Source organism: Rana temporaria, chromosome 1 (genome assembly GCF_905171775.1).
Source record: "Rana temporaria chromosome 1, aRanTem1.1, whole genome shotgun sequence".
Taxonomy (NCBI): domain Eukaryota; kingdom Metazoa; phylum Chordata; class Amphibia; order Anura; family Ranidae; genus Rana; species Rana temporaria.
The window spans coordinates 512,627,813-512,644,002 of NC_053489.1; the positions used below are offsets into that span (position 1 = coordinate 512,627,813).

At 47.1% G+C, this 16,190-nt stretch overlaps 1 protein-coding gene across 1 annotated transcript in view; it reads right to left on the bottom strand.

Annotated features, from left to right (window-relative positions):
- Positions 1-16,190, bottom strand: part of MGAT4D (MGAT4 family member D) — a 168,154-nt gene that overhangs the window by 11,617 nt on the left and 140,347 nt on the right. Inside the window, exon 14 of the mRNA XM_040331296.1 lies at positions 5,967-6,079. Within this exon, the coding sequence (XP_040187230.1) occupies positions 5,967-6,079 (113 nt within the window). The remainder of the gene's footprint in view (positions 1-5,966; positions 6,080-16,190) is intronic.

The following is a 16,190-nucleotide window of genomic DNA, read 5'->3' on the forward strand; positions in this document are numbered from 1 at the left end:
TTTTTATTTTAATGCACTAAAACACACTATATTGCCCAAATGTTTGATAAAATAAAAAAGATGATCTTAGGCCGAGTACATAGATACCAAACACGACATGCTTTGAAATTGCGCACAAATGCGCAGTGGCGACAAACTACATACATTTTTAAAAGCCTCTACAGGTTACCACATTAGATTTACAGAGGAGGTCTACTGCTAAAATTACTGCCCTCGATCTGACCTTTGCGGTGATACCTCACATGCATGGTACAATTGCTGTTTACATATGACGCCAGACTGATGCTTGCGTTTGCCTTTTCGCGAGAGCAGGGGGGGACAGGGGTGTTTTTTTTTATTATTATTTATTTTGCTTTTTTAATTTTAATTTCAAACTGTTCCTTTTTATTTTTTATTGTTATCTTAGGGCATGTAAATATCCCCTATGATAGCAATTAGGGTTGTCCCGATACCACTTTTTTAGGACTGAGTACATATATGCAGCCATGTCCCCCCCATATGCAGCCATGTCCCCCCCATATCCAGCCATCTGTCTCCCCCCATCCAGCCATCTGTCTCCCCCCCATCCAGCCATCTGTCTCCCCCCCATCCAGCCATCTGTCTCCCCCCCATCCAGCCATCTGTCTCCCCCCCATGTGTCTCCCCCCCATCCAGCCTTGTGTCTCCCCCCCATCCAGCCATGTTTCCCCCCCATCCAGCCATCTGTCTCCCCCCCCATCCAGCCATCTGTCTCCCCCCCATCCAGCCATCTGTCTCCCCCCCATCCAGCCATCTGTCTCCCCCCCCATCCAGCCATCTGTCTCCCCCCCATCCAGCCATCTGTCTCCCCCCCATCCAGCCATCTGTCTCCCCCCCATCCAGCCATGTGTCTCCCCCCCATCCAGCCTTGTGTCTCCCCCCCATCCAGCCTTGTGTCTCCCCCCCATCCAGCCTTGTGTCTCCCCCCCATCCAGCCTTGTGTCTCCCCCCCATCCAGCCATCTGTCTCCCCCCCATCCAGCCATAGTGTCTCCCCCCCATCCAGCCATAGTGTCTCCCCCCCATCCAGCCATAGTGTCTCCCCCCCATCCAGCCATGTGTCTCCCCCCCATCCAGCCATGTGTCTCCCCCCCATCCAGCCATGTGTCTCCCCCCCATCCAGCCATGTGTCTCCCCCCCATCCAGCCATGTGTCTCCCCCCCCATCCAGCCATGCGTCTCCCCCCCCCATCCAGCCATCTGTCTCCCCCCCCCATCCAGTCATCTGTCTCCCCCCCATCCAGCCATCTGTCTCCCCCCCATCCAGCCATCTGTCTCCCCCCCATCCAGCCATCTGTCTCCCCCCCATCCAGCCATCTGTCTCCCCCCCATCCAGCCATCTGTCTCCCCCCCATCCAGCCATCTGTCTCCCCCCCATCCAGCCATCTGTCTCCCCCCCATCCAGCCATCTGTCTCCCCCCCATCCAGCCATCTGTCTCCCCCCCATCCAGCCATCTGTCTCCCCCCATCCAGCCATGTGTCTCCCCCCCATCCAGCCATGTGTCTCCCCCCCATCCAGCCATGTGTCTCCCCCCCCATGTGTCTCCCCCCATCCAGCCATGTGTCTCCCCCCCATCCAGCCATGTGTCTCCCCCCCATCCAGCCATGTGTCTCCCCCCCCATCCAGCCATGTGTCTCCCCCCCCATCCAGCCATGTGTCTCCCCCCCCATCCAGCCATGTGTCTCCCCCCCCATCCAGCCATGTGTCTCCCCCCCATCCAGCCATGTGTCTCCCCCCCCATCCAGCCATGTGTCTCCCCCCCCATCCAGCCATCTGTCTCCCCCCCCATCCAGCCATCTGTCTCCCCCCCATCCAGCCATCTGTCTCCCCCCCATCCAGCCATCTGTCTCCCCCCCATCCAGCCATCTGTCTCCCCCCCATCCAGCCATCTGTCTCCCCCCCATCCAGCCATGTGTCTCCCCCCCATCCAGCCATCTGTCTCCCCCCCATGTGTCTCCCCCCCATCCAGCCTTGTCTCCCCCCCATCCAGCCATGTTTCCCCCCCATATGCAGCCATGGCCCGCTTACCTGCTACCGCCGACTGTGTACAGTACTACGGCCAGGAACATTACAGCTTTGAATAGCTTAAATGATTGGAGCCGCGCTGCGTGTATAGACACTCCCCCTCGCTCGGGATTGGACAGTTCACCCGAGCAAGGGGGAGTGTCTATGCGCGGCGCCAATCATTACAGCTATTCAAAGCTGTAATGTTCCCGCCCGTATTACACAGTCGGCGGTAGCGGCGATGCGGCGTAACGGCGACGGATCGCGGCGGTGGTTTGCGGCTCCGGTGGCGGCGGTCGGCGGCGGGGGGGGGTTAAGTATTCTATTTGTGTATCGGGGCAGGGTATCGGCGTCTGAGTACCGCCGAAAAAACTCGGAATCGGTCCCGATACCGATACTAGTATCGGTATCGGGACAACCCTAATAGCAATAGTTAGTGACAGGTACTCTTTTTTGAAAAAATTTAGGTCTTTTAGACCCTGGATCTCTCCTCTGCCCTCAAAGCATCTGACCACACCAAGATCGGTGTGATAAAATGTTTTCCCACTTTCCCAATGGCGCTGTTTATATCCGGGGGGGGGGACATTCCCTCCCACTGCTTGTAAAAGCAGTCTAGAGGCCAATTATCCGCTAGGATTGCTTTTACATGAAAGCCGACCGCTGGCTGAAAAGAATGATACCAAGATGATGCCTAAACCCGCAGGCATCATTCTGGTATAACCATTCAAAGTCCAGCAACATACCAGTACGTTGATGGTTCTTGTTAGACATGTATTGTAATCTTTTTTTTTCATGCAGCCTGTTGGCTGAACGAAAAAAAGAGATTGAACGATTGGTAGGCCCACCATTAGAATACCTCCCTTCATCCACCCACTTCTAATGATGGGCATACAAGCACCATTTATATATGCCGAAGCATGGAGGCATCCTCCCGCAAAAAAAGTTATGCCGCACACACACGGTCGGACTTTTCCACAGGCAAGCCTCCGTCGGAATTTCAACCGTACGTACGCAGCATTAGGAGCAAAATCGCTCCTCCGCCCCTAATGCCCCCATGCTTCGGCTTATATGCTCCAGAGTTGGAGTCGCGGCTTTATGTATAGTGGGAGCAAACGCTGTTGCTGTCACGCTAAATAAATCCGCACTACAACTGAATGGCGTACCTGCTAAGCAAATGATGGTTAACAATAAACAAACATTACAGTATAACATACCATACCTGCAAAGCAAATACAATAAAAACATAGTAAAAATAGACAGAACAATAGATATAGATCAATAGTGAGTGGACAGTAGAGAGTGAACATAAGAGAATAAAGAGGAGAAAAATACAACAACTATTTTTGTATTTTTTATTTTATATATTTTTTGTATTTTTGTGTGAGTTTAAAAAAAAAATCCACTTTTTTCACTTTTATAAAAACTGTAAAAAAAACTATAAACTGAATGTTGCAGATTATGGTCTCCCAAAATGTGATGGCCATCACATCTTCCGAGACCCTGTGTTAGTGTGCCTAGGACTGTGTGGTGCTGTACCCTACGCTAAAACTCAACTAGTGTGTGGTAGCGTTTGTAACATTCACCAATGCAGACCAGGTTGGTCAGGACAGGAGGAACCATAAAAGCGAATGTCACGCCTAAATCCGCGTTTGCTGCAGACACATCTTTTTTGAGTGGTTCTTTGGGTAGGGGCACCAGAGGACAAAAGGAAAATGCCTCTCATACAGCTGGCTCACTGCATTTGCGTTGGGAAGGTGGGGCACAGCACCATCTGGAAACAGAAGGGCTGCGACGATCTCTTCCTGGAATTTTAGGAAGGATCCAGTCCGTCCTGAAGCTTTGCATAGCACATGAGTGTTCAGCAAAGCCAATTGAAACAAATAAACAGACACTTTTTTGTACCAGCGTCTGGCCTTACGGGCAATTAGGTATGGCGCCAACAACTGGTCATTGAGTTCCACCCCTCCCACGTTAAGGTTGTACTCGTGGATACAGAGGGGTTTCTCCACAACACCAGTCGCCGTAGGAATTTGGACTGCCGTGTCTCTCCCCCCGACTAAGACGGGATTCTACAAGCCATTGGGGGAAGCCCTGGCGATTAGGTCGCACTGTGCCACATGCGCCAATTCCATAATCAAAAAGGTGACTAAAAAGTGGCACGCTTGTGTAATAATTGTCCACGTACAAGTGGTACCCCTTTCCGATTAAGGGTGACACCAATTCCCACACTATCTTACCAGCGCTCCCTATGTAATCTGGCTATCTTTTCCCTTGTAAACCATAAAGCTAGATGTATAGCCTGTTGCCCTGTCACAGAGCTTATACATCTTGACCCCGTATCTGGCATGCTTGCTGGGAAGGTACTGCTTGAAAGACAAGCGGCCAGAAAACTTAATCAGGGACTCATCAACGCAGACAACTTGATGGGGATTATACAAGGCTGAAAAACGTTCGTTGAAGTGGTTTACGAGGAGCCGAATTTTGTAGAGCCGATCGTATCCAGGGTCTCCCCGAGGACGACAGAGATCATGGTCACTGAAATGCATGAACCGCAAGATCTGCTCGTATCGTGTCCTGGTCATGGAGGCAAAGAAAATGGGCATATAGGGAATTGGGTGCGTGGACCAATATAACCGCAGCTCACTCTCTTTAGTAATGCCCATGAGGAGGGATATGCCCAGAAAGATCCAATCTTTCCAATCTCTGGCAAGGGACAGCTGGGGATTAGCGGCGATGTATTGACCAGCATACAAATTGCTCTGGTTCACAACAGATCTATAGAGATCTTCGGTGAAAATCAGCGAATAAAAATCAAGTTTCCACCTGAATTCCGGGTTGGCCAGTGAATGGGGGAAGTACGGGTGCTGCAGAAGTGGTGGGTACCCAATCAGGATTGGCCATTGCAGCAGGAAGGGCACTATGGCCACGACGGGCCTGTCTTTGTCGTCTTCTTCTGCTTGCCACCTCGCCAGCTTGACCTGCACTGATGGGATTCGCCACGTCACCACGTGATACTGCAGTGCTGGATGTACGACCAGGATGTACTAGGCCGCTGGTGCTTGCCAGTTCACCAGAAGGAATAGCGGTGCTAGTACTTCTCTGCTCAATACGAGAGCCCTGCGGTTCTTGCACCTCAGCAACAGCAGAAGATCGGGGTCTGGTACACCTGACCTTAGCAGGGACCACAAATCCGTCATCAGAGCTATCTGTCAGGGAGCCGCTGTCCTCTACAGGATCGTATTCTGAGACAGAATCTGACCGATGCGTGACCACCTCCTCACTATCTGTCAGGCTCAGAAACGTGTAGGCCTCTTCACTACTGTACCTTCGATTTATTACAAGAAATGTATCCCTTGTAATAGAAAAAAGGTATGATATGTCTATAAGACCCCAAAATCTCTCCTCTACTTTTTCAAAACATCACCAAAAAATTGATCGTTTGCAGTCTGCCCTAGACTGGAAGTGAGCTTATGACATCACTCCGGTCCTCCGAGATAAAAAAAAAAAAATGTTAAATAGATCTTCCTTTGGTGAAACCATAGTGGGCTGGATATGTGTGTACTGGGGATATATTCTTGGAAGTGTTTCTTGAAAAATAGGCTACAAAATCTTTACTATCCAACATGAAAAGGTGTTTAAACAGAGAGGGTCTTTTGAAGAGCTGGTGTCTATTCATAAAGCCATTAGTGAAGCACAAGTGGCACAGCTGCAGATATATAATGGGATGTTACAAGTTGCGACAAGAACAGAAGCTCAAACTTTTACTAGTCTACTGCTTAGGTTGGATTACCTATTTTAACCATTTTGTTATATGGATCATCTGTTGAACAAAGACGAAATGGGTATGCCAATATGTTTAGTTCAGCAACAGATTCAACGCAGTACCACCACAAATGTGGATTAAAAACAAGTAGTTTTCTACAGCAGGATAAACATAAATCTCACCTCACTTAGTAATGCCCAAACAGGGGACTCTGTGATAATTTTCAGACGAATGGCTTTAATTTTTCCCAAAATGCTATTAACTTCACCTTCAGCAATGCCATTGAGAAACTTCCCTGCGAGTACAAAAAAAAAAAAAAAAAATGTTAAAATTGTAAAATGTGCTGTAAAAATGGCACAATGTAGTGAAATTAGTTTGGAACCTAAAACAAGTAATACACATTCAAATAGTATGGATGATGAAGCTCCAGACAATATTAAAGTCTGTATGAGTTTAGGGTGGCGATTTTAAAAAAAGTGTGGGCTGCTTTGGAACACCTTTCTTTAATGTGGGCGGTACATGTGAAAACAACTCCCTCTAGCACTTGACAAATATCACTAGGGTGTGCATAGTCTTAGCCCTGGTTCACATATATTCAAATTAGATGCATTATGAACTGCATCAGATTCGCATGACACATATGAACCAAACTGTCCTATTGAGCTGGTTCACATATGTGTGGGCCACCAGCGTTTTTAAGACGAGTCCTGTACGATTTTCAGTCTGGTTTAGGTGCAATTTCAAGTGTCACACGTTAAAAATATGCACCTGAATCAGTGAACGAAACAGCACCAGACTCCTTAAAAATAAAATAGATCACACGGAAACCAGTCCCCCACATACAGTATGTAAACCCGTCTTAATGGTATACCGTTCTCACTTATGTGAGCTTTTTGGCTCGATAAAATATAGGCTAATCTCTTTTGTGCCAGACTACTATAACTGGCAACTAATTTAAGTGATTTTCAGGGACAATGAGGGGTTAAAACTTCCTTTTTTTAACCAGGGTGCCTTGGCAAAATGCCTAAAAATTGCCCCCAAAATTGTATGCAAGCCAGTTTGGAGGGATCAAACTGCCTTTTAGGTACACAAAATCACAGGGTTTCATTGTGCACTATCACAACCTTCCAGCATCCCAACAAGCAATGACATCATTGGCTGATAGGGAGGACATCGGGTGCTTGTACAGCATCCTTCTTTGCCCCTTACCTGCCCTTTTCTGTAAGCACTGGGGTCACATTAGCTGAATGAGGGAGACGAGAAACATTAGAATACTAGTCAGTACCAGTGTGTATTTGGTTTGGAAGAATAATTCACCTACAACGTTGTGTGTCCTACATGTGTGGATGTTGCTGCCGTATGTAAAACTTTCGTTATATATATTTTTTTTAATACATTTTTACACACATACCATACCATACCATACCATACCATACCATACATACATACATATATACATATATATATATATTTTTGTTTTTCTTTACTTGACAGGTTTCTTTAAAGAGTAAAAGAAAATACCGCTCTAAAAACTGCTGATCCCTCTGCTATGCTTCCGCCCCACTGAACCAAAAAGGGTGCTGGCTGTGCACAGGTGCATTAGATGGAGAAAATTCCTGGACTGCCGCACTTGACAAAAGGAAAAGGGGTGGCCGACATGTTTCACATATTTCGATGCTTAGTCATAGCTTTTTTTTTCCTCTTTACTTGTCAGGTTTCTTTAAAGAGTAAGTACACTTTTGTTAAGAAAAAAACATCCCCCTCTATGTATATTGCAGGGATTTTTACAAACTTTGCTACAGATTCCTGCCTTTTGTTATTCTGAAGAAATAGCAGTTTGTCCATGTGCTGAGTGAATCTAATGAAAGTGATTTTATAATTATCAATCCGTTGCTGCATCGGCAGAGTTTTAACCACTTGACCTCTGGAAGATTTTACCCCCTTCATGACCAGGCCATTTTTTGCTTTTCAGCATTGCGCTACTTTAACTGCCAATTAAACGGTCATGCAACATGGTACACAAATGAGCTCTTTTTGGTGGTATGCCATCACCACTGTTTTTTTTTTTGCTATATAAAAAGGAAAAAAAAAAAAAAAAACTGCTTATACTCGAGTATAAGCCGAGTTTTTCAGCACATTTTTGTGCTGAAAATGCCCCCCTAGGCTTATACTTGAGTCACCTTTTTTGCGCCACTCTTTCTCTACAAGTGTGCAAAGTTTGTTGCCTAGGGGACCGACGGCTGGGGAGCACCGATTTTTCAAAGCCGGGCACCCCTTCTATAGACTCCCATGTTAAATGTCAGTCTAGTCATGGGCACAGTGAGGCATACAGATGGACACCCTAGGCTTATGCTCGAGTCAATACGTTTTCCCATTTTTTTGTGGTAAAATTAAGTGCCTCAGCTTATACTCGAGATATACGGTACTATATCTACTTTGTTACTGAAGGTATGGCTTTTCGGCCACAATTTTTTCTTGAAGACCACTTCAAGTCAGACTTCTCTGAACAGAAGATCGGTGTATCTGGGTCCCACTGGTTTCCGCCAGTTCTGTGCTGATGGCACTGCTGGAAATCAACTGCTGTCAAAAGGGAAATAAGCATGAGGTGTCTTTCATCTGCTACATTAAAGGGGTTGCAAAGGTTAGTTTTATATTTTCTAAATAGGTTCCTTTAAGCTAGTGCATAGTTGGTTCACTTACCTTTTCCTTCGATTTCCCTTCTAAATTTTTTTTTACTTTGTCTGAATTTCTCACTTCCCGTTTCTCCTCAGTAAGCTTGCCCCCATCATTCGAGCTGTTCTGGCAGGGGGTTAGTCAGCCTGAACAGCTTACCAATGAGGAACAGGAAGTGAGAAATTCAGACAAAGAAAAAAACATTTAGAAGGGAAATCGAAGGAAGAGGTTAGTGAACCAACAATGCACTAGCTTAAAGGAACATTTTTAGAAAATAAAAACGAACCTTCACAACCCCTTTACGTTTCCTTGGCTGTCCACTGTGTCTACAGTCCTCAACTTTCCCCAATTTCTTGTGCTTCTTCAAAAGAGCTTAAACAGTAAATCTTAAAACCCCCAAACCGCTTTCAAATCTTTACCTGGGAGCAGTATAGTTACCTTGTGTCTGTACAACTCCCAGAGCGCCCACTTGGGTGTTTCTTAAGCTAGCCATACAACTGCATGATTAATGAGGGCTACTGGAAATGTCTGTGCCTGTCAAAATGCTCACTCAGAGAATCTTATTAAGTATTTACAGCTAATTAATGAATAATGGATAGAGACTGCTACTGAGGCACAGTAGGAAACAAAATCCTTCAGTCTCCCAGCCAAACCAAACAATACTATACAATTATTTAACTGTTCTTTTTTTTCAAGTCATTTGCTGCCAATACTGGCACTTTAGAAAGTAGTTTAGTAGGTAATAAATTACAAAAAATAAACACAATTAGGCATCCAGATTTAAAGACAGTTAGTGACATATAGGTCTCTTGTTCCCAACATGTAGCTTAAGGGCTAAATGTAACCTGTTGGAACTTTGTGTGTGACCCTTTCCAGTTGTGGAAATAGTGGTGAAGTGTTTTACCTTAATGCAGGGAACCCACTGTTTATTTACAGTGGCCAGACAGGTGTTTTCTTGTTCCAGGAGGACATACTTGTACATTCCTCCTACTTTAGGCACTCTTGTGTGCCCTGATTCAGCCACACCAGTGCAACCACCAGCAGTGCCCTGATTGAGCCATACTAGTGCAACCATCTGTCAGTGCACGGATTCAACCACACTAGCGCAACCAGAAATATATTTGCATCGACGAGTCCCTCATCCATTTTACTGACAGACAGGGTATCAAACTGGGCATCAGTATATCCCAAGTAAATGGGTAAGATATAAGGTGAAGTTATACAAACTTTGGGGAAGGGCCACATGGGGTACACATATGAATTCCACATTTATGAAGGGAAAGAAAAGCACATGGAGCCCCCTGGATGCCCAACTTATACGGGGAGCAGTAGAAAAATTTGTGTGGGACCTTGAATAACCCCCTATTCCATCAGGGGCACCACCTCTATTTTGGCAATTTTTACACTGGCATTCCGCTATTCGACCATCTTTATATGAAGCAAACTATAGTTTGTGGCACAGTGCAAGCAAATCGAAAGGGTTTCCTACAAAGATTGGTCACCTAATATCTAGAGCATGGGTCTTCAAACTATGGCCCTCCAGTTGTTCAGGAACTACAATTCCCATCATGCCTAGTCATGTCTGTGAATGTCAGTGTGTTACAATGCCTCATGGGATGTGTAGTTCTGCAACAGCTGGAGGGCCGTAGTTTGAGGATCCCTGATCTAGAGGATATTATCAAAGCCCTCGTCTATCAGGAACGCCCACCGAAAACATTCTCTTTCTCAGTGCATGAAACATTCCCCAGATATTATCCCTTCCTCCCCAAATGTAGACTAAGGCATGACATCCATTGCCAATGTCCCATCCAACCTGGACTATGCATAGGAGACTGCTTCCATAACTACTATACCTCCCTACGATATTAGTGAAGGTATAGTGAACTGATTGGCTCCCATTTCCCTGCATCTGTCCCTTGTGCTAATCATCTGCCCGTTTTCACAACGTTTATTTCTGCTGCCTGGACTGACCATTTACCTGCATACTGATGATGGCCTCTTAATCAACCATCATCCCTCCTGCTGTCTGAACTGACCCTTGCCTGTTTATTGACCATGTTTGTTCCTGGTTTCGGCCTGCTAATTGACCATGGTTTTTGCCTGGTGTGATCTTTTGTCAACACAGAGGTCCCACATATGCAGAATGTGGGGCACCAGAGTATTGTTCGAGAGTGGAGAAAAGCAAGCTTTTGGTTTTCTCCCCGGTTTCCCAGATCAGGATGTGGTCTTACCTGAACGGTGCCCTGAGTCTGAGGTCCAGAGCAGCAGGGAGCTGTGAATGTGCAGAAAAAAAGCAGTGAAAAGCACATGGGTGCTGTAAGGTGGACTGTGGGACCGTTCCAAATATCCGAGTCTAAGGTCTGAGCTTTGGTGCAGTACCAGGAGGCCGATGATCATTTGCCTGTGCCCAGCCCTGTGACAAAGCCCATGTGCACGAAACGCGTCATCAAGACAAACTCAGCATAGCTTGCGAGGTCACCACACTCCATCTGGTTGTTTACTACCATCATCCCTGGTCACCACGAGCGGCTATGACAGCTATCCCAGTTGGCCAGCCCAGCTCTGATCCCAGCATCCGGTTGTGACCATACACTCTACAAGCAGTGATTAGCTTGCCACGTGTTTTGTTTGGATTAGGAGAGACCAACGGCAATCCCATCGCAGCATCCTACTCTGGTGTCCCAGCAGGTCTGATGTCACGTCACACGTGGGACGGAGGTATTCCTCCATCTCTCCGCTGAAATCTGCCAACGTTTCCTCCTCCTACACGTTGGACTAACATCTACATGCCAGTGAGCGGGCTTCATCTTCGGCCACAGCATTGCAGGAGCACTGGCGCCCCCTTCCCAGCAGTGAGGGACTTAATTACACCTGTAAACTGTTGGATCCTCGTTGCTCAGTGGACCTACAGTGAAACCGTAAGCAGTTTTCCTTTTCCACTCCCTTGTGTGACAACAAGACTGGATTTTACAATTAACATCATTAAATTGTTTGTATGACCCTTCATCTGCTGTGGGACTTAACACTTATTTTTTTTTTTGAAAAAAATATTTTATTGAAATATTTCAAACAAGACATACAAACATTGAAAAAAGAGAGAGTGCCATAGCAAAACACCAGGCCCCTCCAAGACCAATATGGTCAACAACATAGGCAATCTACCTAACATAGGTATCTGACTGCTCCTACTGAAATCAGCAACCCATTCCCCAACCAACCCCCCAACAACCCAAAACTCAGTTCACCACCCCCCTCGGATAACAAGTTTCAAGAAAATAAACAGGTACCCAGGTCTGCTATCCATAATAGGCATTTGCGGTCACAAAACAATAACATAGTAAAGTACATTTAACCCCAGCGGACCGAGCCATTCAATCAGGGGACCAACCAGTAGGTACTAGTGCCCCCCCCCCGACACAATAGGGCTATACCCGCGGGCTCCTCAAGTCAGGTCCAGAGGATCGCAAACCATCTCAGGCTACACAGCCAGCCATCCTAACACACAGTTGTATCAGAATTATACCATGCCCGCCATACCCTGTCAAACTTTTTCTCACACCCCCTGGAAAGGTATGTCGCCTTGTAGTATGGTATCATGGAATTCACAAGCCCCTTCCAGAAAGCTATACTTGGGGAAGCAGGTGATTTCCATTTAAGTAGAATGGCCTTCCTCCCATAAAATAACAAAATATTCAACAACGTTCTAAGGGCCCTGGATGGGACCACCCCCTCCACCAGGCCCAAAAGACACACCTGGACTGACAAAGGAATGGGCACCTGTAAGATGTTTTCAATGCAAGAGGCCACCTCCCCCCAGAATATCTTTATCTGCGGGCACTCCCAAAAGATGTGTTTCGCATCAGCCGGTGAAAAGGAGCATCTTCAACATTCCGAGGTGACAGACGGGCACAGAACAGAAAGCCTCGCAGGGGTGAAATAGATTCTGTGCAAACATTTTAAGTGTATCAGTCTATCTCTAGCGGATACCAAATGTTGAAAAGGGCAATCCCACATATCATCCCAATCCTCTCCATCTATACCAGGGACCTCCCTCTCCCACCGCTCTCTACATTTAGTTAGCGCCACCGGGCTCTTTTTAAATAATTCCTTATATGTGACAGATAGTGTTTTAGAGAGATCGTCCACCATGAGCAAATCCTCCAGAGCCGACGGTATGGACTCAACCGCCCTCTCCCGGAATTGAGCCTGGAAGGCGTGACAGAGCTGTATAAACCTGAAAAAATACGAATTGGGAAGATCATGTCTGGCCTTGAGCTGGTCAAAAGTGAGCAGTACCCCATCTCTGGTTATGTTCTTAAGAAGTTTGATGCCCTAAGCCACCCACACCATCGGGTCCAGAAAGGAATGAAAGTGCGGCAACTTGGGGTTCCCCCACAGCGGAGTCTGTGGTGAGAAACCCAAGTAACTGGGGCAAGCCTCCTCCCAAGCCCTAACAGTCGCCCGCATGGACAACGTCAGCGGCAGGCCAGACCCCGTCCCCCTGTGGATGGCCAAACGAAGGGTCTCATACGACCCCAAGTGGGCCGCCTCCACCACCTTGGCAGAATCCCCAGCATCGGAGGTCAACCATCTGTGTACAAACACCAGCTGGCCCGGCAAGGTAGTACTTCCTCCAGTCAGGCAAAGCCAGCCCCCCCATGTCCCCAGGGCTCCTGCAACACCTTAAGTCCTATGCGCGGTAGTTTGGGGGCCCACGAAAAGGAACTAGTTATGCCATATAGCTGTTTGAAAACTGGAGCATGCCGCAAGAAGTACAAAATGACTGGAAGAATTTTCATCTTCAGTAAATGCATTCTTCCTATGAGGGACAGCGGTAGCTTCTGCCAGGCCTGTGCCTTTTGCCTAAAGAATGCCAACAGGGGCACCAATTTAAGTGCCATAAAATCTGCGCTATCGGCCGTGACCTTGACTCCCAAATAGGTGATGGAAGAGACCCACTGCAGGGGCATAGTTGGATCGCCCCCCCCCCCCCCCCGGCGGGGTTCCAGGGTCCTCAAGAAACAATAGCATGTCATCAGCATATAATGCCAGACGTTCCCGAATAGTGCCCACCTTAATAGCCTTGACATCGCCAGACTAAGCGCCACAGCTAGGGGTTCCATCATAAGTGCGAAAAGAAAGGGGGACAGAGGGTACCCCGACCCATCGAACAGAAGGGAGAGATAGACTTGCCCAGCCTAATCGCCACCCTGGGAGTGCTATAGAGCAAGGTAATCCACTGCCTGAAAACCTGACCAAATTCAATCCTCTCCAGCATCCGAAGCATATACCCACAATCAATCGAGTCAAAAGCCTTCTCAATGTCAATTGACGCGATGATCCTAGTACCAGCATCCTGCCCGGGAAGCTGGAGATGCATAAACAGCCTTCTCAGATTAGTGTCCGAAGACTTCCCGGGCATGAACCCTGTCTGGTCAATATCAACCAGAGAGGAGATCACCCCGACAAGCCTATTAGCCAGGACTTTCATCAAAATTTTAAGGTCCACATTCAAGAGAGCAATAGGCCTATAGGCAGAACACTCCAGAGGGTCCTTACCCGGTTTAAGCAACAGAACCATATACGCATCCATCATAGATGCAGGGAGTCTAATTCCAAACACTGAGTTAGAAGAGCATTTAAACTAGGAGCTATCTCAACAGCATAGCTTTTATAAAAATCTGCTGGGAAACCAGCTCCTGCAGCTCCGTTAGCTGTGCACCATGGGAGTGAGAAACATCCTCCACTTCGGAGATACTCTCCTCTGCCGCGGTGAGCCTGCTGCGAAACTTGTCCAGCGTGCACTGGACAAGTGATGAGCGTGCACTCTGTGGCAAGATGGTCGATCCGCACCACAACCGCCGACCTTGCTGGCGTCTATGGCCTCCAGGATGGGTCTAGTAATGGCATCCGAAGCTGCCCCCGGCTCCTGGGATTCGGGGGGGGGGGGGATTCCTCCGGTCTGTGTACTCCAGCTATCGCGGCTTTGTCCATCTGCCTGGCCTTCTTCCTAGCGCTCTTAGAAGACAGACTAGGTAGCAAGATGGCGGAGGCAGCTCCTTGATCCAAGCCACGTGCAGAGCGGGTCTAGCGCTGCGATGTCTGCCCTTGCTTGCACCCGGTCTTTCTCATGACCAGCATGTCCCAACCACAGCCCGGGCCATGCAGAGCAGGGTACAGGGCGGAAAAAGCAACGAAAAAGGGATAAAACACAGGATCAATACGGAGCTCCAGAGAAACACTTGCTGCCTCGTTCACATCCGGCCACGCCCCCCGGACATAAGACTTCTTTAACCCGTTGAGCGCTGGATTGTTTTGTATTGCATACTAACCATGCCTCTGCCTGCCACCTGAACTGACCAGATCGTGTTAAACCATGTTTCTGCCTGCTGCCTGGACCAATCCTTTGGCTGTTGCTGACCATGTCTCTGCTTGCACTGACCCTGGCCTGTTAATCGACCATGTCTCTGCTTGGACAATTCCTTTGGCTGTTGCGGACCATGCCTCTGCCTGGAAAAATTATTTGTCTGTCGCTGACCATATCTCTGTCTGCTACCAGAACCAATCTTTTGCCTGTTTGCTGACCATGTCTCTGCCTGGCACCACTACTGACCCATTAATCATAACTATGCCTATGCTGTGTGTTGGAAAAAATCTTATAAATTGACAACGTGAAAATTTTATTTCTGCCTTTTCCAAAAATGACACTTTTAAAAGACTCATTATGCCTCTTCGAAAATACATTGGGGTGGTTGCTTTCCAAAATTTGGTCATTTTGAGAGTATTTCCACTGGCCTGGTGCTACAGGGCCTCCAAAAATGTGATAGGTAGTCAGAAAATTAGATGTGCAATTTATTTCCTTAGAAAGCCTTGAGGTGCTCCTTAGATGTTGGGCCCCTCTATGTGTCTAGGCTCCAAAAAAGTCCCATACATGTGGCAACTCTATACTAGGAAGGAGTAACAATGTGCTTTGGGGTGTAACTGCAAGTGTGCCTATGCTGTGTGTTAAAATTACAATTTTGGAAAAAAAAATTGTTTAACAAGTTATTTACTTTCATCTTTTTCCAAAGAATTGTGGGGAGGGGGGTATTTGTACTACCCTAGCATTTAGGTCCTCACAAAATGATGATAGGCAGTCAAAATATCAGGACTGATCAATCTTTAAATGTATATACTATAGTTTGTAGACTATGCAACGGTCACACAGACTAAATTATACACAACAATTTGGGTTATTTTTTTTACCAAAGAAATGTAGCATAATACATTTTGGTCTCAAAGAAGAAAGATTATTTATTTGCAAAATTTTATAACAGAAACTCAGTGGCAATTAAATACCACCAAAAACAAAGCTCTGTTTCTCAAAAAGAAAAAAAATTAAAAAACGTACTTTGGGTATAGGGTTGCAAGACATTGTCATTTAAATTACAATACAAGCAATGTCATTTAACCACTTAAGGACCGCCTCCTGCAGATATACGTCGGCAGAATGGCACGGCCGGGCACAAGCACGTACCTGTACGTCCTCTAAGTGCCCAGCCGTGGGTCGCGGGCGCGCGCCCAGGTCCGAAGCTCCGTGACCGTGGGACCCGTGGACCCGATCCCGCTGGAGTCCCGCGATCGGTCCCCGGAGCTAAAGAACGGAGAGAGCTGTGTGTAAACACAGCTTCCCCGTTCTTCACTGTGGCACTTTCATTGATTGTGTGTTCCCTGATATCACACGTCCAGCCCCG